Source organism: Agelaius phoeniceus, chromosome 9 (assembly GCF_051311805.1).
Source record: "Agelaius phoeniceus isolate bAgePho1 chromosome 9, bAgePho1.hap1, whole genome shotgun sequence".
Lineage (NCBI taxonomy): Eukaryota > Metazoa > Chordata > Aves > Passeriformes > Icteridae > Agelaius > Agelaius phoeniceus.
Genome location: NC_135273.1, coordinates 13,466,228 through 13,489,223, shown reverse-complemented (window position 1 = coordinate 13,489,223; position 22,996 = coordinate 13,466,228). Strand labels below are relative to the sequence as shown.

Sequence of the window (22,996 nt, the reverse complement as noted above, 5' to 3'; positions counted from 1 at the left end):
GACAGGGCTGCTGGTTGTGGATGTGGTGTGCTTCCTTTGCATATTACAGCTTCCCACAAGTCATAGAATGATCTTCCATCCCTGGAAATGTTCCAGGCCAGGTTGGATTGGCCTTTGAGCAGTCTGGTCTAGTGGAAGGTGTCCCTGTCCATGACAGGGAGGTTAGAACGAGATGATCTTTAAGGTCCTTTCCAACACAAACCATTCTATGGTTCTATGAAATGTCTGCATAAATCAGCAGGCCAGGGCAGCAGACAGGTCAACTGCCCTGCCTAGGCTTACAGAGATTCCTCCAAATGACTCTATTAACAACAGAACCCATTTTTATTAGATAAGGCAAAATAAACACCATGAAGCTGTGCCAGAGAGCTGCCCCTCACCTCAACCTCTCAGCAGCCACTGCCTACTGGGTCTTACAGTCTCCATCCCCACTGTTAGCTGCCTTTATCTTCTTCAGCTCCTTCTGCAGCTGCTCTTCTGCAGCCAGGATCTCCTTCGGCTTCTGGTACTGTAGGACAGAGAGAAATGCCCTTAGCACTCCTGAACTCCTGTTCAGCCTCTGCTCCAAGCAGACCAACTGCAGCCTGTTGCTGCCAGCCCACAAGGGCCCTCCTGCCAAGGGAGGCCTTGCCATTATCAGCAGCCTCTGAAGCCCGTTTAGAGGGGTGGTGCCATCAAGGTAAAGACATTTGCCAAGTTCTGGAGTGTCTTTTATGGTGCAAGTAAAACTTTCCAGTTAGGTGTGGAATCTTGGCCCCCACCAACCCCTCTGGAATATCCTGGCAAGCAGATCCTTGCTGTGCTCACTGACCGTATGATCACAAGTGTTATATATATATATATATGTATATAAAATATGCTTTCTTTTTAATGCAGAGAGAAGTAAGAGTTGCAGTTCCTCTGTCTTCCCCTCAGAGGCCTCTCACCCAGCTGCAGCCTAGTGGTGGATGCAGGTGCTTTTTGCAAGGTTTGGCCAGTAGCAAACAGAAGCTCAGGAGGACTCAAGGTGCTCCTCTTGGCCCATTTCCTCTGCACATGCAGCCCAGGTCTGCTGTCAGGTTTCTCACAGAGGGTGTGCCCTCTGTGTAGCTGACTGCACTGAATAAGGCAAACACCTGTTGCTCAAAAGCATCTATCTGCTCCTTGCAACAAGAAGTGTGTGTCCATGTTGATAGTCTCTTGCTTCCACCATGTGTCTGGAAGTGTTCCCTCTCTGACACAAAGCAGCAGGTGATTATTTTTATTATACTGTTTTAAGACTCTGAGACCTCAAAGTGCAGCAGGTCCTTGGGCTTTTATGCTCTGAGACAAGAGAAACTTAATGTCCCTGAGAGTGGAGGCTTGCTCAGGCCTGTGAGAGGGAATACCTGGAAAACAGGGCATGACAGACACTCTTCCACCTGCATGTCACCTTGAGCAGCAAGCAGGGCCTCTCCTGCCACCTGGGATCCCTTGGCTAGTGTCAGCATGCCCAGTGTAATCTGAAACTCCCACTGTCTGTGTGACAGAGGAGGAGCTGCATGGGTGACCCTCAGCTCTGCTTCATTTCCCCACGTGTAGGAACTTCAGCTTCTTTGTGGACATAAAGAGAGGGGCAGAGTGCTGATCTGCATGGTTAAAACCTCACCGTGATGATCAGGGTGTTGTTGGCATGGGTGAAGCTCAGGGCAGCTGCATCCAAGGGGAGGTGGTATCGGTCCAGATCAGGAATGGAGAACTTTTTATAGTACCTACAAATGAGAGAGGAGACAGAAATAAGGAAGGTGGGGTTTCTGTTCTGCCACTAGGAGTGCTGATACACAGCCTGCTGGTCTACAAAGTGTACATGAGGACAACAGACCTCTCAGGGTTGGCAGGAGGCCCTTGTGCCATGTTGTGTGCCTGCTGCTGCCCCCAGGTTAGCAGGAGCACTAGAAACAAACCTCCAAACTGGAAACCAGAGCTGGCAAAGTCCTGAAGAGCTTTGGTGTGTGACAGCAGGCTTGGTCCCTCCAGCTTGCCTGTATGTGTAGTGCCAGCTATGGTTAGACTACTCAGCCCTACCACGGTGTTCATTATCTTTTTCCCTGCTCATGGCTTCTCATTCCCTCTAAGTAACAGCTTCCTTTAGCTTTTGTCAAAATAGCTGTCAAAGCTCTTATGCCATATGACTTACTTTCCTCTGCGATGCACCATTTTGTGTTGCAATCCTTCCTCAACCCTTCTTTTTAACTTCTTGCTGTACTTCCTAGGTAGCTTCTTGCTTTGGTGGCACGGTGGTGCTCATGCATACCCCGGGCACAGATCTCCAGGTGTAACTGCCCACAATCACCTGAGCCTCTGCTCTGCAGCATCTCCATGCAGCCTGTATGGTGTCTGTGGTGTTCCTCTGCATTTACAGCTCTCCTAGTTGTTCCTTCCCTGGTTTCTATCCCAGTCTTCCAATAACCGCTCACATCTAATCAGAGGAAAGAGAGGTTTTTGCCAGCTAAGAGATATTCTAAAACTTTGGAGCCAGAGCCCAGTAGACCTGTGCCTGTGTTTGTCTGAGATCTGTGCTTGGCATTGCTTGCCTTGCATTTACTGCTTCTCTCTGGGGCTGCACCAAATACACTGGCTTGTGGTCCTATGCCCACCCAGAGGCAGGGCTGGATTCTCAGTCTCTTCCAACATCTTGTGGGCAATGCTCTCCAAGGAATTGACCTGTAGCTGGTACTGAGGTGCCTGGAGCAAAGTGGGAATAGGCAGTGGCTGCTACCATGAGGGGTGGTTCTCAATTCAGCTGGCTGTGTGTGAGGCTTGGCCTCTCGAACTACCTCTGCCCAAACTGCAGTTTATTTTCCAAGTCACGGTGAAAACAGCTACAAAGGGCAAATGGCTTTCCCGGTGCAGTGGGAGGAATGTACACGGCTTGTTACCGCAGGGCTCAAACTGTTCTGTGTTGTCACTGCTGTCGGTATTTGGAAAAGGTGGCAGACATGGATAATAAGGGAGATGTCAAAGGTTAAACAGCAGAGATTAGATGAACACAAAGACATGTTAAGGAAGTGTTAACTTCTTACCGATTAGACAAAAAAAAAGCAGTACACAGAAAAAACCCACTGTTTCAAAGGGCCTTGGGAGTCATCAATGAAACAGCAGCATTCTGCTGCCCCAGGACTAAGGAGAAGTGGAGAAGAATGGCTTTGGCTGGCCTCAAACTAAAATCTGTGACAAGATCAAAGGAAACCAGATCTGCCTTGCCAACCCCTCCTCCTCCTAACATTACCACTGCCTCTCACTACAATAATTGAATCAGGTTTGGCGTTTGGGGAGGTGGCTTTCTAGGTTTGTTTTTAGAGTTCAGTTTAATGGATTTATTTTACAGCAAGAGGTTTTAAGCAAATCCCACTTGAGCAGCCCTTGCCGTGGCCAGAGGGAACAGAGTGACTGGTGGAAGTGAAGAGCTCCTGTCTGGGCTGGGGAGGTAGCTGATGGGTGGTTATCCCAGCCGATGCAGGCTGATTCTCTGCCCTCTCCTCTCACCCCATGGCCAAGGGGCTGTATTACACTCTGAGCCCGAGTCCTGGCCCGTGATCCACAGTACGAATGTAAAATCACCTCTATTATTTTCCTACTGGAAACCCACTTTTTGTTAGCCCGTAGGGAAAACTGCTACTGGTATGCTGAGAATTTAGAGCTGAGCTACTTAGTAGTGACTTGGCAGCCCATCCTGTTACTTGTGCCTCTGGCTGGCGGTCAGCACAGCTCTGTTGCTCAGAAGCAGCATGGCTGACTTCCAAGGGCTGGAGAGGCTCCGAGGCTTCCTTTCTCTCCCGTAGTGATGTGCACTCTCTCTGTGGATTCCATGCTGCTGTTGCTATCTTGGAATTAGTTGCTGAGTGGTGCCTTGCCCTGGCCGAGACCCAGGAGAAATGATCTAAGATATCCTGGAGCCTGTACTAAGTGTGCTAGTGCTGGTGTCTGTCCCTGCTCCCTACTGACAGCAACGTCATTCTTGTCCTCAGTGAGGTGGCTTTCAGCTTTAATTCTAAAAGTCCTTAACACAGGCCATGAGTTGCTGTTGGGTCCTCTGGCACCAGTCTGTGAGAGAACAAGTGTCAGCTGCTCATGGAAGACTCTCCTGAGAGCAGTACAAAAAAGCCAGAAGTCAGGTAGGGCATAGGTAAAGCCTCAGTGCTACATTATAACCTTATGGCACCTACGTAGGAAATTCCCACATACACACCACTATCAGTAGGACTGGGAGTAGATAAGCCTGTCTGTGGCAGCATGTGGTTGGATTTAGGATCAAGTACTCCATTCCTGTCCTAGCTCCATGGATATCCATGTGCGGCTGATGGGAATCTCATTCATCTTTTGCTACGTGGGTCTCCCTTCTAAAGCACCACTGTTCTGTGAATCCCTCTGTGTGCATTTAGGCCAACATCTTTCTGTATTAAAGCTGTAATTGCTTGCTGTTTCTATGGGTTAACTTTCCTTTTCCCAGCCTTCTGGTTTTGAGCCCCCAGGTGTGCTGATGTGCAGAGCTCCAGCAGCCCTTTGCCGGGAGACTCGCGGGTGCCGCTTCGCGAAGCCCTCGGCAGCAGAGGGGCCGCAGTTCTGTGCCGACAGCACCACCTACAGCCACTTCCATCACCTTCCCGTGAGCTCCCAAGGCTCGTTCCGTGCACTCACTTCCCAATACTACAGCTCATCTTGGCTTAGCTGAGGCTGTAGATGCTTTGGGACACAGGGTGCATTTCATTCCATGTGAGATGCCATGTATTGACACACTGCAAGATGTGGCTTTAACAGCATTTTCTATTTTCATCCTCCCATCTCAAATCTCTCTTGGCAGAACACCGTGGTACTTCCTTCCCAGATTCAGTCTGTCTTTTTGGCTTGCTACCTCCAGATCATCTCACTGGCGTTGTGACTATTGAACATGTTTATGCAGGGGGATCTGTTTGGGTTCCCACAACTTTGCTGTCCATGTTGAATCCTGCAGCATCCCGAGATGCAGTGACTAAATCAGAGGGAGAAAATGGAATGTTCTAGCTTCAAGAAGTCTGCAAGGCTCTTTATTTTTCTACGAAAGTGATATCTGACAGGGTACAAATGCTGCAAGCACCACCCTACAAGAGCCAAGATTAGTTTGCAATGGCCAATGCAGAGCTTGGGGGGCCCTATTTGTAAACGTGTCTGAGGCAGCTGGGAGTGGAAACTGGGTAGCAGGAGACATGTGCTGCAAGGTGAGGCCCCTCAGCCCTTGCACACTGGGACAGAAGAGGGAACAGCCCCCTGTGCCATCACTAGCCTGCCCCCTGTGCCAGCCCACCCCAGGGGACTGTCAGCACTGGCAGTGCTGTCCTTACTGACTTCTTGTTGGTGGTCCGGATGACACAGCAGCGCTGCTCCTCCTCCACGCAGACACTGTAGACCTCTTTGGGGTAGGGGAGGTTACGGATCCGCCACTGGAAGCTGCTCAGGGTATCCTTCCTCATGAAGATAGGCTACAGCAAACAAGTACCTTTAGCAAGGCCCCTCCAGCTGTCTCCTCTCCTCCCTGTCTCCTTCCTGTACTACCTTGTGAGACTCCACATGGGAATAGCTGTTCTTTCACACTAGAGCATTAGGGAGTAACTCAAGAAGCTGCCTGAGCACCACCTTCCTACAGCTAAAGTTGCTCTGCCTTTGCCCAGGGCACTGCTTGCAGGAGGCTGAAAGTGTTTACTGAGGAAGTCTTGCAGTACAGGGTTACAGGGTCACACACAACCAAATACTGAGCTCTGCCTGCTCTAGGAACATGCTGGATTCAGTCCTAGCTCTGCCCCAATTTGTGGTGCAGAGCTGTGCTTGTGTTTCAGAAGCACAGCTTCTGAAAAGATGATGAGAAACTAAAACAGCTGTGTCTTCAGCTAGAGGGGTGTGAAGCTGTGCCCTATTAGGGAGCAGCCTGCTATGCACTGCCTGTGCCTTTCATTGCTATCATCTTTGTTTTCCATCCCCTGACTTGTCCTAGCACTGGCTTTCCTGTCACCCTCCTCTTTCAAGACAGGAGAGCAGTTGGCCAACACAGCAGTACAGTTTCTTTACTTAAGGAAACTACAAATGTCTTGAAGACTCCTAAAAAACCTAACCTGTGCCTTCTAGTCAGCCCTGCAGTTTTGGGGTGATTTGTAGCAGAGTGCTGGCTGCATTATGGCTGTCTCTTGGTGATCTGCGCTCTACCAACTACTGCTGTAAGCACAAGACAAGGTAGTTTTAGGTGCAGTGGTACCTGCAGACCCTTACATACATTTGAGCTGCTCTCTGTTATAAGCTCTGACTCCAGTGCTCCCAGGAGTGGCGAGGTTGGCTCTCCCACTTCCACCTGCCACTTGCCCGTGCCCCCAAGGGTGTTCTTCTCTCGCCATTTTCTACCTGGGGAAGAGAGAAGGAGGGTTTTCATTCTTCTGCTGTCTAAGAACTCCAGCAACTGACTGCCAAAGCTGCCCAGCACACTGAGATGATATGAATACATGTATCTTAATTCCAGTAATTTCGACTTTGGTGTGAATTGATCTGCTAGTCAGCCTATTCCTAGGTAAGAAATTCTGTGCTGAATGTCTCTTTTTTGCTACTTGGCGCTGAAGCCATGGTGGGGTTGCAACAGGTGCTGTGCTGCAGCTGATGTGGTTTTGGACAGGAGCCATAAACAACACTGTTTGCGGTAGCAGAAGCCACCAAAAAGCATATTTCAGCCCTTCATGTGGTACAGACTTGGTGCCTGGCACCTATGATGGCAATCCCATCTAGTCCATCCTAGTCTGTTGTGACAGATGGGATGTTTGGGGGAGATCCTGGGCTAAAGCAAGGTCTGCTATGCCATGAAAGTCAGAGAACCCTGGCTGCAAGCTGGGCCCTATAAATTCTGCTACAGACATGCTTGTCAGGAATGATTTGTTCCTGACCAGGTGGTACAGACCCACTGCCCTGCAGAGCACCACTTACTTATTAACTGGCCAGTCTTAATGTCGTACTCTTCGGCCATCTCCTTCCCATCCTCGAACAAGTAGTGGATCTTCCGCTTCCCTAGAGGCAAGGCAGGTGGTGAGAGGAAACGGGATACACCCACCCCTGGGTGAAGGGCTCTGTCCCACTGCCTGGGGCCCTATCCCATGGTCCGGGACCCCGTCCCACTGTCCGCGTTACGGCCTTGTGTCCTTCCCTGGGGCCCGGGGTGCGGGGCCGTGCCCAGGAGCGCTCCCCTCCGCGGCCGCTCGCTGCAGGACCACCCCTCACTCCGCGGCGGGGGCAGGCGAGGGCTATCCCGACCCTCGCCCCGCGGTTACCGTCCTGCACCAGCGCTGTCTTGCCGGCCGCCCGCAGCCGCTCCAGCCAGCTCGGCACCGCCATGGCGGCCGCGCCGTCGCCGCGGCAACGCGGAAACTTCCGCCCGCCGCCCGGAAGCGCTTCCGGCCCGGCCGAGCTGAGCGCGGCCCTGCCCGGCCCGGCCCCGCGCTCTTTCGGGGCCCTTCCCCTCGGCTCCCCCGGGCACAGCCGCGAGTCTGGGGGGTCGTTCTTGCCCCCGAGGTCATGGGTGCTGCCAGCCCCGGGTTGGTGGCCTTGAGACCTTGGCGGCCTGAGGAGGCGGGCAAGGCAGGTTTGGTGCGTTGTGGTTTGTAGGAGTTAAAATACAGCCTGCAGAAACACTGCCCTGCCCTGGAACGGACTTGGGCACCCTGAACCTTGGCGGGCTTTTGGTGTGGGTTTTTTCTTGGTCTTTTGTCCTGTTTCCAGAGGGCTTTTTTTTTTTTGGTCAAAACGTCCTGAAAACTGAAACGTTTCAGCGAAGGTGAGTTTTAGAAATGTAGCAGGATTTCTGTTCCCATAGAGCTGAACTCTTCCTCACAAAAGTGAGGGTTTGAGTTGAGCTCTGGGTTGGTCTTCAGAGGATTATGTTTAGTGCTCAGATGAGAAGGTGACCATAGCAGGAAGCCATGGCCTGATGAGACCATTTTTGGCTTTTCCAGGTTGGGTAGGATACGTTTGTGGTGGACTGTGTGTGAGGACTCTGAGAGAAACACAGAGTGCTGCACAGAGAGGAAACCATGCTGGTGTTTACTCAGTGCTGCAGCCATATGGAGGGGACTGTTGGGATATGCAGTGATTCGGGGCTTGTTTGGGCTACAAAAAACTGAGCTTCCTTGTGTCCCAGTAGTTCAAGCTCCAAAGTTTGCATTTGCAAGGCTTGTCATGGTAAAGCTACAGTTGTACCCATGTTGAACTTGGCTAGTTAATCTTTAGTAATTTGCTATTTCCAGATGAAGCCAGGTAGAAAGTTTTCCTCTTGTGGCTGTGTGAAACACTTGGTGTCAATCCATGTTTTGTCTCATAGGTAACTGGATTTCAATCCTGGCAGGAGAATTGTTTCCCTCTTGGGAATGTGTTTAAGAAATACCTGGGAAATAAAGTTGCTTCTTTAGGCTGAGCATAGAGGAGTTCTAAACTGTTAAAGTAGTTGAATGCTTTCCATTGTAAGAACTCAGCTCTAGAGGTTTCTAAGACATTCAGGTATGGTTAACTTAAGTGACTTTCTGACTTTGGTTTTTCTGACCTTGTGGGCTGCAATTCTTGGTTCTGATTGCCTCCCTCAGGCTGAGCATTTTTGGAAGGCAACAACAAAAAACTTCAGAACAACAAAGACAGTGAGCAAAATGAGTGAATCTTGGGTTGTGGTTAGGTAAGATCTAAGCAATCTTGCTCTTTCTTGTTTGTATTTAGCAATTGCTGCTAACTTTCCCACCAGGCTATGGAGCCACGAGGGATTGTCAAAGCTTTTCCCAAGAGAAAGAAGGTGAGGGATGGCTCAGAGAAAAGCATCCCTCCAAAGATCCCAAAGGAGCAAGGAACAGAGATACCTGAGGGTAAGTCCTGTGTCCCTGTGATGCAGGATATAATACTTACACCCAGTGTGTTAACTGCAAGTGCTGTTCCCCAAAGGCTTTTTCTGGCCCTTAGTGTGTTTTCTGTAGTGGTCATGGGCAGCTTGGTTTGGTGTGTCCAGCTGGAGCCCCCCAAGACTGCCTGCCAGGGCTGGTGCCATCAAGTCCCATGTGAGAGATGTAGCCCTGCTGGGCTGGGGTTTCTCTTGTCACTGTGTCCCTGTGCCTTCCTCAGCAGAGTGGCTGAAACCAGTCGTTGCCTATGTGCTGCAAGCCGGCATTGGCCAGGCCAGGGCCGAGATCTTCCGCAGGCAGATTGTGCAGAACGGGGGCGTGGTTCACAGCCAGCTCTGCTCCGAGGTGACACACGTCATTGTGGCCGAGGACATGGACTGCCATCGCGCCTTCCGGCTCCTCAGGCTCACCAAGCTGCCCCCGGGGCTGCAGCTGGTGAAGGCAGCCTGGCTTAGTGCTTGCATTACGGACCAGAAGCTGCTGAGTACTGCTGGCTATGGCATCTTTATCCCTCACAGGTATGCAAATGCCACTCTGCCATTCCTCCCTGCATTTCCTCTGTCCTAAACTGAACAGCACTACAATTTGACTTCTGCTCAAAATCTTGGACTGCAACTCCTTGCGGCTCCTGTGAGCCTGACTCAAAGTTCTGTGTGGTAGCAAAACATATAATAGGGCCGAGAAGTACTGCCAGAAGTCCTGTCACTTGCTACAGCTGCTAAAGGCACCTCTTCCTGATCCATCAGTGATAACAAGATGTCTCTTAAAAATACTGAGGATTAAATACTGTTTCTTATTTATTGCAGCTGGAAGGTAGAGAGAAATTGGAAACTAGGCACAAAAGGAAATTAAAAATGGAGCAGCAGGCACAGATTAGGATCAGAATGGTTTGCAATGTTTTGGAAAGAGAGTCTAAGAGTGAGGTAGGTTGGAGTGGAAGTTGCAGGTCAGGAAGGTAGATGTTAACTGGGGAGTTGGGCTAAGACCAGAGTAATTAATCTGTGATCTGAGAGAGTACAATTCATGTGGGTTGTTTGGTCCATCCCAAAACATGCAGAAGGATTTCTTGGTCAAACTTCTGGGGGTTGAGAAGTCCTTCTTCTGTACTGAGACATCCGATCCATGGCAGGTACCTGGAGGAGGGGGAATTCCAGAAAGAACAGCAGCAGATCCTGGACAGAGAAAAAATGCAGCCCCCAGCAGAGGAGGGAGCAGTGAAACCAAGCACTGAATCACAGCTGGAGGATTCATCACAGAGAGGCTTGGGCACCCTCGGACAGCAGCGACTGGCTGAGGTGAGGCTTTCCTGCACAGATCCATCTCCTTGTGAGCAGATCCTGCATGCTGCTTTTCCTGGCTAAGAGCATCCCTGCAGGGATACCTTGTGAGATTTTCTCAGTGAATGGAAGGTGTTTGGATATTCCAGTGAGCCAGACTCAGGCTGTGGGCATGGTTACTGCTTCTTTTTGTCCTTTTTAGGTACTAAGAATAGAAACAGTGGCCCTAAATTGCTATTCCCATCAGAACCTTTCCAGCTGAAGCTGTCCTGGTGCCCTGATCAGGACAAGGCTCACGATGGTGATACTCACTTATGTCCTTTTGAGGAATATTCCCTGTCTGAGAATATCTTCGTTTCAGGAAGCTGTCTCTGATATTTCATCCCATGTTCTTGCCTGAGCCATATGGACCAGTTCTCCACTCCTTGGCAAACACCCTATTCAGACACATGTTTGTACAGTGGATCAGGTTGCTACCAGAAGGATCATGGAGGTCTTCTTAAAATATCTGTGTTGGGCTATTAGTGGCTTCTGCTGTGAGTCAGCATCTCTGGCCTGCTGTTAGCTTTCTTGCCTTTCTCTGCATTTTTGATCAAATTTGCTGAATTCTTCTTGGGCATTTGTGTCATTCAAATCTATCTGCAGCAAAGTTACCTCAAACATCCCCAGCAGCTGCTTTGTATTACTGGCATCTGTTTTGCAGCACAGTCCAAAATTTTGTTGCCCAAAGCCTGAAATTGCTCTCTACCTGGCAGCTCACTGAGGGCACAAAAGCCACATTTGTAGACATTTCAGTAAAATCCCTTGTCCCAAGATTAGATCTGTGTGACTTGAGGAGGAGTGGGATATGTGATTTGGGGAGGAATGAGATACTTGAGACCCAGCTGCAGCAATAAAGCTGAAACTTAGTTTAGAAGTAGCTTTTAAGCACAGAGTCATTTCTAGCTTGGGTGGATGTTTTTTCTCTCAGAGACGATGGGTGTCAGTGTTTTGTACTAAACAGAGACTGATCTGGGAGTTCTGCCTTTGGATATAAACTCCTATGTGGAAATCCTGTTACAGTCAGACTAGCAACACTCTTTGACTGGCATGCAGATGCAGTGGTCCTCTGCAAGGCAGCCTCTGTAAGCAGTGTCAGTTACTCTCTGTGAACCCAGAGCTGTCACCCCAGGCTGCCTGTCTCCCTCTCAAGTAGCCTGTTGCTACTAGCTGGTTTTGCACATGTGGTTGTAAAGAGTCCATCAGCTTTGCTGCCATAGTGTAGAGAGTCAGGGGTTTAAGGGCTGTTTCACCTCTGTGACACTACTGGCCAAGAGGATGGGAATTGCTTCCAGCTCCAGCTGCAGAGTTCTCTGTGTTGTGAATGGGTAACATGCTCCTTTATATGCTTTTAAGGGGCTTACTGACTTATCTGAGCCTTCTGAGGCTTTGCTGCCCTTAGAGAGAGCAGCATCTCAAGGGAGTTGCATTTCAAGACAAATTAAACTGATTAAATCTATCAAATCTTCAATCTTACCCAGTTTTGAGTTATAAAACAAGACTGCAAAACACATCCCATCTATGTGTCTCCAGACCTCCTACCTCCTCAGGCAGCAGAACCAGAGGTTGTAAGGATGTGGCTCTTCCTTAGGCTCACATTGCTGAAACTCAGAACATGGTGTGCTGCATGTAATGGCTGGACTGATCCCAAACAACCCTGCATCATTCAGAGTTACTTCCACAAGCTCTTGGATCTTCATAGACTCCTGTGTTTATATATCAGGGGAGATGGGAACCCCAGTGAGCAAAGCAGTCTCCAAAGTCTCTGTGTGGCTTTCCACTTCTATCCCCTTTTGTTCATTACCTGAAGCTGAGGCTCATTGTTTCTTAAGTCTACACAGAGGCATCTTAATGCTGAGGGTATCAGCAAATGCATACATTGGTTCTTTCTTCTGTCACTGAGGAATGTGGAGTCCTTTGTGTCATTCCTTCCTCCCCTTTTCTCTTGCAGATAGCCATGGGGAAAATGAGGGGGTTTAAATTTACTAGTCTTGTTAAGATTTTGTGTCTGTAAACTGAAAACAAAGTTCTGTGCCTATCTGCTGTCATCTGCATCATGGGGTAGAGGTTGCTGAGTCTGAATGTGAGAGATGTGCCTATGCTGCCACCAGACGAGCTAAAGGTTTCCCAGTGGGAGTAGGGAATCAGCATCTCTGCCAGCCAGGGATTTTGGCATTGTCACACCTTGCTGCTGGCAGCAGTTGCTCACTTACTCAGTGTCTTACCTCAGTTAGGGGCTTGGCTGTAGGAGGGACCTGTGTGCTTGAATCACAGGTAGACAGCAGTACAGTCTCCTGTGCAGTGTGAGATGTGCCTGTGTAGCTTGAGGTGTGAGGAACTGTGGTGTGCATATAACCAGCCACTTCTAGAGGTGGCATTTGGAGTATGGTGTGCCCAGGAGGGAGGGTGGTTAGTGCTCTGCTTTCCTAATCTCAGAAGTTGCTTATGCCAAGGGGATGTATGAGGCATGTACTTATTCTCACATGGCTGCTTTCTGATCTTTCCCTAAAGAAATACTCTGATGATGAAGACAGTGAAGGAGAAGATGCTGGTGTCACCCAGGGAGACCTGGAAGCATTGATTTCTGGCCGCTACCCTGTGAAATCATCAGAGGAGATCACTGATAGCTCTGACACAGTGGCCCAGCCTCCCAGCAAGTGGGTTTGTGCCCAGTCTTCCAACACCAAGAAGGAAAATCACAACCAGTGCATCACAGAGAAGCTGGAAGTGCTGGCAAAGGCTTACTCTGTCCAGGGGGACAAATGGAGAGCTCTGGGCTACTCCAAAGCAATCAATGCGCTCAAGAGCTACCACAAACCAGTCACCTCCTACCAGGTAAAACACCTCCCCACGGGGTGGAGCAGGGAGATGGACCTTCCATGGAGGTTGTATAGCAAGTGCAAGTTGAGATTTATTGACCACACGCAGTGTTTGCAGAACAGTAGAAAAATAGAATCTGAGCCTTTTAGGGCCAGATCTGGACACTCTGAAGATAAGTGCCTTCCTTAGACGCAATGTAGGAACATTTTCACCTTCCTCTTCATCAACAGCAAGTGGCCACTGATAGTAATAGCATGTAAAACTGACTGGATATGAGTCTTAGGGGCTGTGACAGTCCAGCAGTTCAGTGTGTTCATGTTTTAGTCCCATTCTACAGGCTTGTCCTTTTCCACTTGAGTTGATCAGCCAAGGTAAGCCTGGGCTAGAGAGGAGACCATCAGGCAGGACTAGTCCTGCCACATACTGTTTATTCATCTAATGACCAACCAGGCTCTGAGTCAGTAGCAGCTCCCCAGCTTGTCTATGATCTTTGCTTTTCCAGTAGCAGCTCTGGTTTCTTTCTAGGAAGCCTGTAAAATCCCTGGGATTGGGAAGCGGATGGCTGAGAAAATCCTGGAGATCTTGGAGAGTGGGCACCTGCGCAAGCTGGATCACATTAGTGAGAGTGTGCCTGTGCTGGAGTTATTTTCCAACATCTGGGGAGCAGGAGTCAAGACAGCTCAGATGTGGTACCAGCAGGTAAGTTCAGTGCCTTACACAAGAGGCTCTCTGGTTATGGTTTGACGCCTGTTGCTGAGTGTAGGAGAATTACTTTCACAAATGGTTTTTAATTGCTGATATCTACAGGTAAGATTTGAATCTGTTTTTTGTGGGAGGAACTATGAGGATGGGTCCCATTGTGTCTTAGCACCCAGCTGAGACTTTAGTTGTGCTGGGACAGGTACAGGACAAAGATGTGGAGAAGAGGAATGGGAGAATCACTCTTTGGAGCTCATGTCACACTAGTCATGGCAATGATGTTGCTAAGAGCCAGGCTTGAATCAGAGCATCTTGGCCATGAGAGCTCCTGATGCAGTTGCTGACTGTTGGCCTGTAGCTGTCAGATTAGCCATCCATTTTGTCTCAGAGTTACAAGAATGAGGTTGAAATAATTGTGCCAACAGGAGCAGCCCATCCCACTGGGTGGGTTCCTTCTTTAAAAGCAGTTTGTCTCCTGAGCATGAGCTAATGAAGCCTGGTTTCTTGTAGTGGTTGGTTTGTGACTGGATTCTTGACTTAAAAACACGTTTTTGTTCATGCTGTCAGCTTTCCCTCATTGGGATGTTGTGGGTGTTGTTCTTTTACCTGCATTATGTGTTTTCCTTCAGGGTGTAGGGACACCATGCCTTAAGCGCAGTAGCCTTCTGTCAGAGGAGGGGTGGAGATTAGAGGTGTGCATGGATAGTGCCATTGCCTAAATCCCTTCTTTTAGAACCAGGCCCTAAAGTGTTCTTTACATGTGATCTCAGAAGCTGTGACTTGGCCTGAACTTGAGATAGACTAAATACAGTCTTCCCAAATCTTAGTGGAAAGTGTGTGAAGAGCAAAGTCTTGGCAGATGTGTGAATATCAGCACATGGTCTGCTCTAGGGTTTCCGGACACTGGATGACATCCGCAGCAAGGCCACTCTGACCAGCCAGCAGGCCGTGGGGCTGAAGCACTACACGGATTTCCTGGAGCGCATGCCTCGGGAGGAAGCTGCAGAAATAGAGCAGACTGTGAGTAGCTTGGCCACAGGTCCTCAGAGTGCAGTACCTTCTGGGACATGACAGGAGGGTACATGGTGTGAAAATAGCCCTTGTGTTATAGCTGAGCTCTTCAGCCTCTCCTCTGAGTGGGGTCAGTGCTTGGAGGACCCTTTTTAGGTATGGGCACACAAGGCCCCTACCTTGACCCATAAGGAAGTTCAGTCTGAGTGCCTGGCAAGGAGGAGGATACTTCACTGGGGTCAGTCCTACACACTGCTCTGAAGGTGGCTGCATGTGGCATGGTGGGATAGGCAGGTTCCCAGCTCTGCTTTCTTGCCTCTCATCATGTCTGGAATGTCTGCTTTCAGCTGAGGTGTCCTGGGTGCTGCTGCTTCAAAGGAAGCTGTGAGCACCTCGTGATCTAGTTGTCAGTTAGAGAACAGAGGGTGGATATCCTTGGTGGAAGCAAAGGGGATCCAGGCTACAAACAAGTGCTGCTTGCTGTAGGATGCAGTGGCACTCCATGACTATGGGGTGCTAAGCCAGTGTACCCTAACGTGAGCAGAGAGCCTGGGGGACACACTGTCATTGCTACCCCCGTGCTCTCCAGTCACCATGGAAGCAGCAGCCAGTGTGACCCTGTCACTCGGCCACAGGGCCTGGCCATGAAGAATACCTTCCTGCCAGGCTCCTGCTGGGGTGTCAGTCCTGTGTGCCGGATTAGCCATTTTGGTGGTGAGTGGTCCCTTTCCCAGGCAGGCTGGGCTGAGGAGCTGACTCTTGGGAGTGGGTCTATTGTTATCTTGATGGGATTACTGTGCTTCCCTCCATACACACTGCACACACCTCTGATCTGGGCCCTGGAGAGAGAATGAGGGATTAGTCACTGTCTGTGCTGCCTGTCACAGTGAGATCTGAGGAGCTTTTAGGCTCTCGGGTGGGGCTGGGAGTTTTCTAGAAATCTTCATTTAAAGCCAGAAGGGGGGCAAAAACACCAGAGGAGGGCTTGCTCCGCATGAGAAAGGCTTGTGGCTTCTTGGAGCACCTTTGGGGCAAAGGTTAATGGGTTTATCTCTTGCTAATGAAGGATGATCCCCAAGAGTGACAAGGGGCTGTGGGCACGGACACTGCCTTGCTGAACCCCAGCCTCTGTGATGGCCCCATCACTAGGAATTGCTGAGCCTCTCATTATTTGCTGCCAGCAGGGTGATTGGCACAATCAGGCCAAGAATACTTTAGGCCTGTCAGAGACTTGGGAGCCTTTCTTAAACAGGTAATGAATGAAGCCATCAGAGTTAGCACCCTCTGCACAAAACAGGAGCTGTGGTCCAGCTTGGAGAAGACTGTAATAGGGGAAGTTCTTATTACGTGTTTGATTGCTGGCAGCAGCATGTTGGCATCCCTTTGGTCTAAAATGATGGGACAATTGTGCTTTTTCTGGGTAAGGAAGCCCAGCTCTCCTGCAGAGGCAGAGCTCCTTGCAGGAGTGAATTCCAAAGGGTACTCACAGATTTTCTGCTGGAGGGACTTCACAAGCCCATCCCTGTTTTTGAAGCAGGGCCTGTGACCATCATCTGTTGAACTGATTTGCTTTGTGGGCAGAGCTGGTGAGCCTTGTGCTTGTAGGACAGCTGAAAAACCTCTTATCTCATGCTGTCTCAGAAACTGAAGGCTCTGAAAGCTTGTGCAGTACTTTGCCCCTTCATATTCCTGCTTGTCCCAACCCAGTGCTCCCAAGAGCTGATGGTCGATCACTGTATGGTGTGGCATTGTGCAGGATGTTTGCAGGACTGGGTGGAGGCCACTCTGGCTCACTCCTCCCTTGACAGCAGGCCAGCCTTCTTGGTGGGCAGTGTGCCATGCCTGCATCTGGAGATACAGGACAGGCCTCAAGGCAGGCACGAGATCCTTTGCTGCCTTAATGAAAAGGGCTTGGTCTCTGACTCCTCATTCTTTTTCTCGAAGGTCAGACAAGCTGCCCTGGCCATCAAGCCTGGCCTCGTGTGTGTTGCCTGTGGCTCCTACCGTCGGGGGAAGGCCACGTGTGGAGATGTGGATGTGCTGGTCACTCACCCGGATGGGCAGTCTCACCGTGGGGTGTTCAGCAAGCTGCTCAGCAGCCTCCGCAGGAGCGGTAAGAGGGCGTGGAAGTTGCTCTTAGAATGGCCAAGGCGAGGAGGCAATGAGGTGGATGGCATTCATTGAAGGATAGATGATCACTACTCCCAAGGATGGGACATCTTGTTAGTCCTTATAATTACTGCCCCTGGACCTGGCTCAGCTATAGTTTTAACGGGGGAATATTGTTGCAGCTCAGCGTGTTATCCCTGGGGTCCCACAGCACGTTATGGGACACCTCTGCTGCTCTCTGGGCAGTGGAGAGTTCAGCATGGAGGTGTCCATCTACCACTGAGCTCCTCTTGGCCTATTCTCTTTTCCCAGGCTTCCTTACAGACGACCTGGTGAGTCAGGAGGACAACGGTGATCAGCAGAAGTACCTGGGCGTGTGCCGCCTGCCGGGGCCCGCGCGGCGTCACCGCCGGCTCGACATCATCGTGGTGCCGTACCGGGAGTTCGCCTGCGCCCTGCTCTACTTCACGGGCTCGGCTCACTTCAACCGCTCCATGCGCGCCCTGGCCAAGACCAAGGGCATGAGCCTGTCGGAGCACGCGCTCAGCTCGGCCGTGGTGCGAGGCCCTGGCGGTGCCAAGGTGGCACCTGGCCACACTCTGCCCACCCCCACCGAGAGAGACGTCTTCATTCAGCTGGGGCTGCCTTACCGGGAGCCCTCCGAACGGGACTGGTGAGGCCTGCTTGTCACCCTGGGCTTGCTGCTGTGCTGCTGCTTTGAAGGATCTGGTTTCCCCAGAGATGGACAGGCTCTGTGGTGCCTGCAGGCTGAGGAACATCTCCCAGCAAACTGGGGCTCCTTGCAAGCGTGAGGCCTGGCTGCTGGGCAGAGCTCTGTGGCTTCCTCAGCAGAGGCTGTGGGCTGGAACCACACTGGAAGTGCTCTCTTGGTGTGGCTACCAAAAGGGAAGTGCTCTCTTGGTGTGCCTACCAAAAGGGCTCACTGCTCATCAGCTACCCTGGTCCCCCTCTCCCCAGCTTTGGAAGATTGGGTTGCAGAACCTTGGAACCTTGTGATCCAGCCCCTGACAGTGCTTGGGAACAAAGGAAGTGGGATGCATCTTCCTCTGTATCTGAGCACTGACACTGTGAAATTTCTGTTCTGAGCTGTGAATGAAGGTAGCAGAGGTCTAGCTTGGTTCTGTGACAAGCCTTCCTCCTCACTAGTGCTGGCAGCTGCTACTGCAGGAGTCTCAAGGGGTTAACCTGTGCTGCTGCTGTGTCCTTCTGTCTGAGCTGATGTGTCCTTTGATGGTTCCCATTGCACAGGGCCAGGCTGCTGTTACTGCAACCAGCTTTCCCTGGTGCCCGCTAAGCCTTGAAAGAGACATAGGGACCTGAGGTGCTGTACCTGCTTGTTCCCAGCCTCGTGTTCTGAGGATCCTCCAGATTTACTCAGAGCCCTGGTCTGGCCCAAGACCTCCTTTCTTCTTGGAGCAGAGCTCACAGCTTGGGAAGGATTTGAATGTAATGGCACTGAATGTAACCCAGCAGGACTGTGTGTCTGTCTGTAGGAGGCATAGAGACAGAGAGAAACACAAGGAGATAGTTAAGTTGTAACTCAGGCAAAGCAAAACCTTCTCCCTTTTTTATGTGGAAGCCATGGAGTCATCTGGTCTTTGATCAGGGAAAGTGTGTGTGTGTCTGTATACATGTGCATGTGGCTGGTCCCACCAGTTCCATGGGAGTGAATTTTATATCTCAGGAAACCTCAACTATTTTATATTGTGGAGATGAATTTCCCAGAGACATTGAGTGCTCTGTCTGTTACAGGTGTTGCAGTGGTTGCTCCTGGCAGAGGTGCCATGGTGGGCATTTCTGTGCCAGGCCCCTGGGGCTCTTGCTCACTTGTGGGGGATCTGGCCCCATCAGGTACAGTGATGGGGTTAGGGTTAGGGTTAGGGCTGCATGTTTGCTGCTAGGCAGGCACAAACCAGGTGGGTTTGCACAGTTCCTGTGGCTGCTGGGCACCAGCAGGGCTGGGGCTTTGCTAGGGTGGCCCACACCCCAGCAGTGGCATTTGTCAACCCAGCCTTTCTGCTGGACACCTGGGGAAATGAATGTCTTTTGGCATGTCTTGGTGCTTTGAAATTTGAAGTGTAATAAATAAATAAATCCCTTCTCTCTTTTCCCTTGGTATCTCTGTCTTTTTGCAGTCTGCACTGTGACTGTTGGGACTTTCTCCTGTGGCTTACCAGGAGCTCCTCCTGTGCTGGTCCATTTCCCTGGTTTCAGTGGAGGTGGAGAGCACGCAGTGGAGATCATCACACTGTTGGACCCACACTTCTGGCTCTCAGGGCAGGGAGCTGCTGGGCACCATCCTCTGTCCTGGCATCCAGCTGGCCATGTGGCTGAGCTGGGATTGGCTGTTCCCTGACTCAGAATTCTTGAGCTCTGGACCTTGGGTTGAGCTCTTTCTTCAGGTGTGGAGTCAGGAAAGGATTGCTGTCAGCTTTTCCATATGCCTCAAACAGTAGGGCATGTGGGAGTTGGCTGCTGTTCTGTCTCCTGTTCTCTGCCTGGAACACAGCTCAGGGTCCTGAGCATGGAAATGCTTTTGTTATCCAAGGGGAATCTGAACAGCCTGGGAGCCAAGGGTGCACATGGAGATGAGCAGCAGGAATGATTAGCTCGACAGAGATGGAGAAGCTGGAGAAGGACAAGGGCTGCTGAGGCAGAAGCAGCCAGAACTGAGCTGGGTTATCCAGGAGCAGAAGGGAGGCAGCCTCACACCAGGGGCCTGTCAGGTCCAGGGAAAACAGTTTGGCCTGGGGAGGGCTGTGCAGCCCAGGGAAAGGGGTCCCCATCCTTACAGTCAGCCAGCTTTGGCTGGGCAGCACCACATCTGGCCTTGTCCAGGGCTGGGGACAGTCCTGTCCCTCAGGGAGGGTGGATGGGGAGGCTGCCTTATGTCTGACAGGCCACGGGCCTTTTTCTGCCTGGGCTGAGGCAGGGAGCACAATGCAGGGCTGCTCAGCTTTGTGCCTTGATGAGCACAGGTTTGCCTCCAGCCCTGGATGCCAGGGCAAGCTGTTCCTGGAGCACTGAGGCTGCTTCTCGGCGGGACCATGTGCTGAAGGCATCAGTAGTGGTATGGGAAATAGGCACTGCTGGCCCCCAACTCCTTCCCCTTTGTCACTCCTCCTCCAGGGCCACAGTTCACACCCAGGCAGAAAAAGGGGTGCTGCAGCAGCACCTGACCCTGTTATTTGTCCTGCTTTTATTTAGGGAGAGGCTGGATGTGGGGATGCATGGAAGCAGGGCTCCACAGGAGCAAGACTTTGTGCCCAACCCCTTGGGAAATGCCAGGGGTGTGGCCCTAGTACATATGTGTCATGTAGAGGCCACTGGGGCAGAAATCCCACCGGTCCCCTGCTCTGTGAGGGAATGAGCCTGATGTCTGTCTGTCCCCTCCCAGCCCACAAATCCCTGCCCAGGAGCTTTGGAGGGGGCAGAGGGCCCTCATGTGGCTAACTGCAGCCAGGTGGGCCAAGGATGGATAAGGACCACTTCTCCTGGGTGTAGGTATGGGATTGAAAGGGGCAGGAGGTGAAGGAGCACAAGGAGCTTGTCCAGAGCAGCTGGAGGGTGACCTTCCTGGATGTTGCTTCTCCCTTATCCTGGTGCAAGGGGAGAAACATGAGGGGCTGGGCTGTGCCACTGTGAGTCAGCCCTGCCCTGGGCAGAGGGGACAGAGCTGCCCCACACATGCTCCTCTCTGTACCTCTAATCACTCACCACTCCCTTATCACCGCCCACCTCCTGCCTCTTCTAAACCACAGCATGCCCCACTAGGCAAGAAGGTACAAGGGATGGGGTCCTGGGGAGTTTGGGAAGAGGTGGGTGCTGAGTCCCCAGGATCAGTGCAGGCAGGGAGAGCAAACATGGTTTTAGGCATCTCTAACGAGGTCTTGCCTGGTTTCTGCTTCCCAGGAAGGGGCTTCAGCTATTCCCCCCTGCCCAGCACACCCCCTCCTGCTCTCCCTGGCTGTGAGTCTGATCATCCTGAAAATTAAAAATAAAACAAAAAGCAGCAGCACTTAGATAATGAGTGGAAAGTCGTGGAGCTGGGATAGGCCCTCAGGTTCTGCCACAGAGCCCCTTGCTCCCACTCTGCCATCCCTGTACCCTGAAGGTGAGTCTGGATTGGGGTCTCAGGCAATTCCTGTCCCCCCAACAAGCATCTCTCTGCCTCCCTCATTGAAAAGGAAGAAAAGCTCTGGACAAAGAAAAAGCTCTGGGTGTTAGGCAGCCCTTCCCACCCTGCTCCCTACCCTGTGGGAAGGACACCCATCCTTAGTTTCCTGCTCATCCTGGAAGGGAGCTGGGGGAAGGGTGTGCAGGGAGGGTAGTTTGGCCTCCAACTCTGGCACTTTGTGTTCATGAGTAAATATTTGCTAATGGCAGCATGGCTGGGCGAATGTAGGGGAGCTGCTGCTCCCCCCGTCGGAGCAGGCAGGGAAATGAATATGAATTTATCATGATTAGGTGAACTCAGCAGGGAGAGCGGGAGAGAGAGGGCTAGGCAGGGAGGGGGCGGGCGAAGATGGATCTGTGCAATAAAATTAAATAAGGACACCAAATAGAGTCACTTCTCACGCACTCGCCCGCCCTCCCGCGTGCAGGGCCTCTCCTGCCTCCCGCGCTGCTCTGGCTTTGCTGATTTCTCTCTTTCCTCGAATTTATGAGGCCAATTATGAAGATGAGGTTGGAAGTTCTCAGAAGTTCACTAAATGCAAAGTGTGGTCCCTGCTGTTCCCATCAAATTAATTAACCAAGCGCTATTGATGGCCGGGGTGACGTCGGCGCGGTGCGGAGCGTCAGGGAAGGGCTGCTGGGGAAGCCTGGCTGGAGAAGGCCTGGAGGGCAGAGCACCCTGCAGGGCATCCTCAGGGCCAGTGGGTGCAGAGTGAGCCCTGCCTGGGCAGCCAGTGGGCAGCAGGAGCAAGGAATGCAGCAGGGCATGCATCAGGTCCCGCTGTGATGGTTTGTATTGCAGTCCCTGTTTCCAGCAGTTTCCTCTGTCTGGAATAAGATCCAGCTGGGTGATGGCAGAGCTGCCCTGATGGGAACATGGCATGGGTACGTGGCAGGATGCTGGGCCATGTTCTGTAGAGGATGCCATGGCAGTGTCTTGTGGTCTGCATGAGCCTGTGTCTCAAAGCTAGGAATCAGTGCTCCCTCGGAATCATCCCCCCCATCTGGTGAAGGGACTGTGACCCCAATCCCATGGGAGTGGTCTGCACAGGGGCTTCATGCTTGGTAGACAAATGGCTTTCCCCATGGCTCAGCAGAGATGGTGCAGCTGGGACGGGCCTGCTGCCACCTTCCCTTGCTCCCTGCAGCCTGGGCTATAGGAAACAGCCTGCCTTGTAGGATCTCAGAATGTCCTGATTCTACACAGCCCCTTGGCCGTCCCTAACCTCTGTTTGAAGCCACCCAACTCTGTGCACGGCCCAGGGTAGCAGAGAGTGCCTTTGCCATGGGGGCAGCAGCCATGTGCCTAGATCACCCTGGCTCTCATGTGCCTGGCTGTGTCAGTGTCATGTCACCCCCTTCCAGGGAATGTGTTTTTGGGGGGCTGTCTCCAACACAACCCCCGTGCCTGCCCAGTCCCATGGTTCAGTCACTGCAGGGCAGCTGCTGCAGGGCTGCTGCAGCATGGGGGCTGTGAGTCCCCAGTGGGCCCAGGTGCAGGTCAGACATGGCACAGGGCTCCTCCTTTGCCTGCCTGGGGGAAGCTCACTCAGAGCAGTTTGTGTTTGCTCAGGTTGAATCTCAGCACTGGCTGTGCTACAGCAAATGCTTGAGGCTGTAAAAGGATTCCCCCATGCTGAGGCCCTGGCTGAAACCCAGGATGTCTCTGCACGCCACATGGGACCTCTGTGCCTCAGTTTCTCTCCTTGCATTTCCCGAGGCTGTTTTTCCTTTGGGCAGGGTGTCTTTTTCTCTGGGTGCAAATAACATCCCAGTTCCTCAGCATCCTTGGTAGCATTTAATGGCTGTGAGTTGTGGCCAAGTAAAGGGTCAGTCCTCACCCCCAAACCAGCCTTTTTTCACACCAAATATGTGTGCCATAAGGCTCTGTGCTTGCACCACACTGGCATAGGGACCTTCCTCTGTATTGCTGTAGACTCC

At 51.5% G+C, this 22,996-nt stretch overlaps 2 protein-coding genes across 3 annotated transcripts; one reads left to right on the top strand and one right to left on the bottom strand.

Annotated features, from left to right (window-relative positions):
• Nucleotides 1-305: 305 nt before the first annotated feature.
• Nucleotides 306-7,439, bottom strand: DPCD (deleted in primary ciliary dyskinesia homolog (mouse)). The gene is made up of 6 exons (XM_054637269.2): nt 7,296-7,439; nt 6,955-7,035; nt 6,260-6,384; nt 5,341-5,474; nt 1,628-1,730; nt 306-508 (listed from the first exon to the last, which is right to left on the bottom strand). The coding sequence occupies exons 1-6, from the start codon at nt 7,357-7,359 to the stop codon at nt 404-406; spliced, it is 612 nt and encodes a 203-aa protein (XP_054493244.1). The 5' UTR covers nt 7,360-7,439; the 3' UTR covers nt 306-403.
• Nucleotides 7,412-17,754, top strand: POLL (DNA polymerase lambda). Of its 2 annotated transcripts, none has more exons than XM_077182965.1 (9): nt 7,412-7,798; nt 8,753-8,870; nt 9,127-9,421; nt 10,033-10,198; nt 12,731-13,054; nt 13,565-13,738; nt 14,630-14,758; nt 16,694-16,862; nt 17,171-17,754. In XM_077182965.1, exons 2-9 carry the CDS (start codon nt 8,756-8,758, stop codon nt 17,533-17,535), a joined length of 1,737 nt encoding a protein of 578 aa, XP_077039080.1. In that variant the 5' UTR covers nt 7,412-7,798; nt 8,753-8,755; the 3' UTR covers nt 17,536-17,754. The 2 variants fall into 2 exon arrangements, with proteins under 2 accessions (XP_077039080.1, XP_054493102.2); XM_054637127.2 differs by having other exon boundaries at nt 9,124-9,421.
• Nucleotides 17,755-22,996: the final 5,242 nt, after the last annotated feature.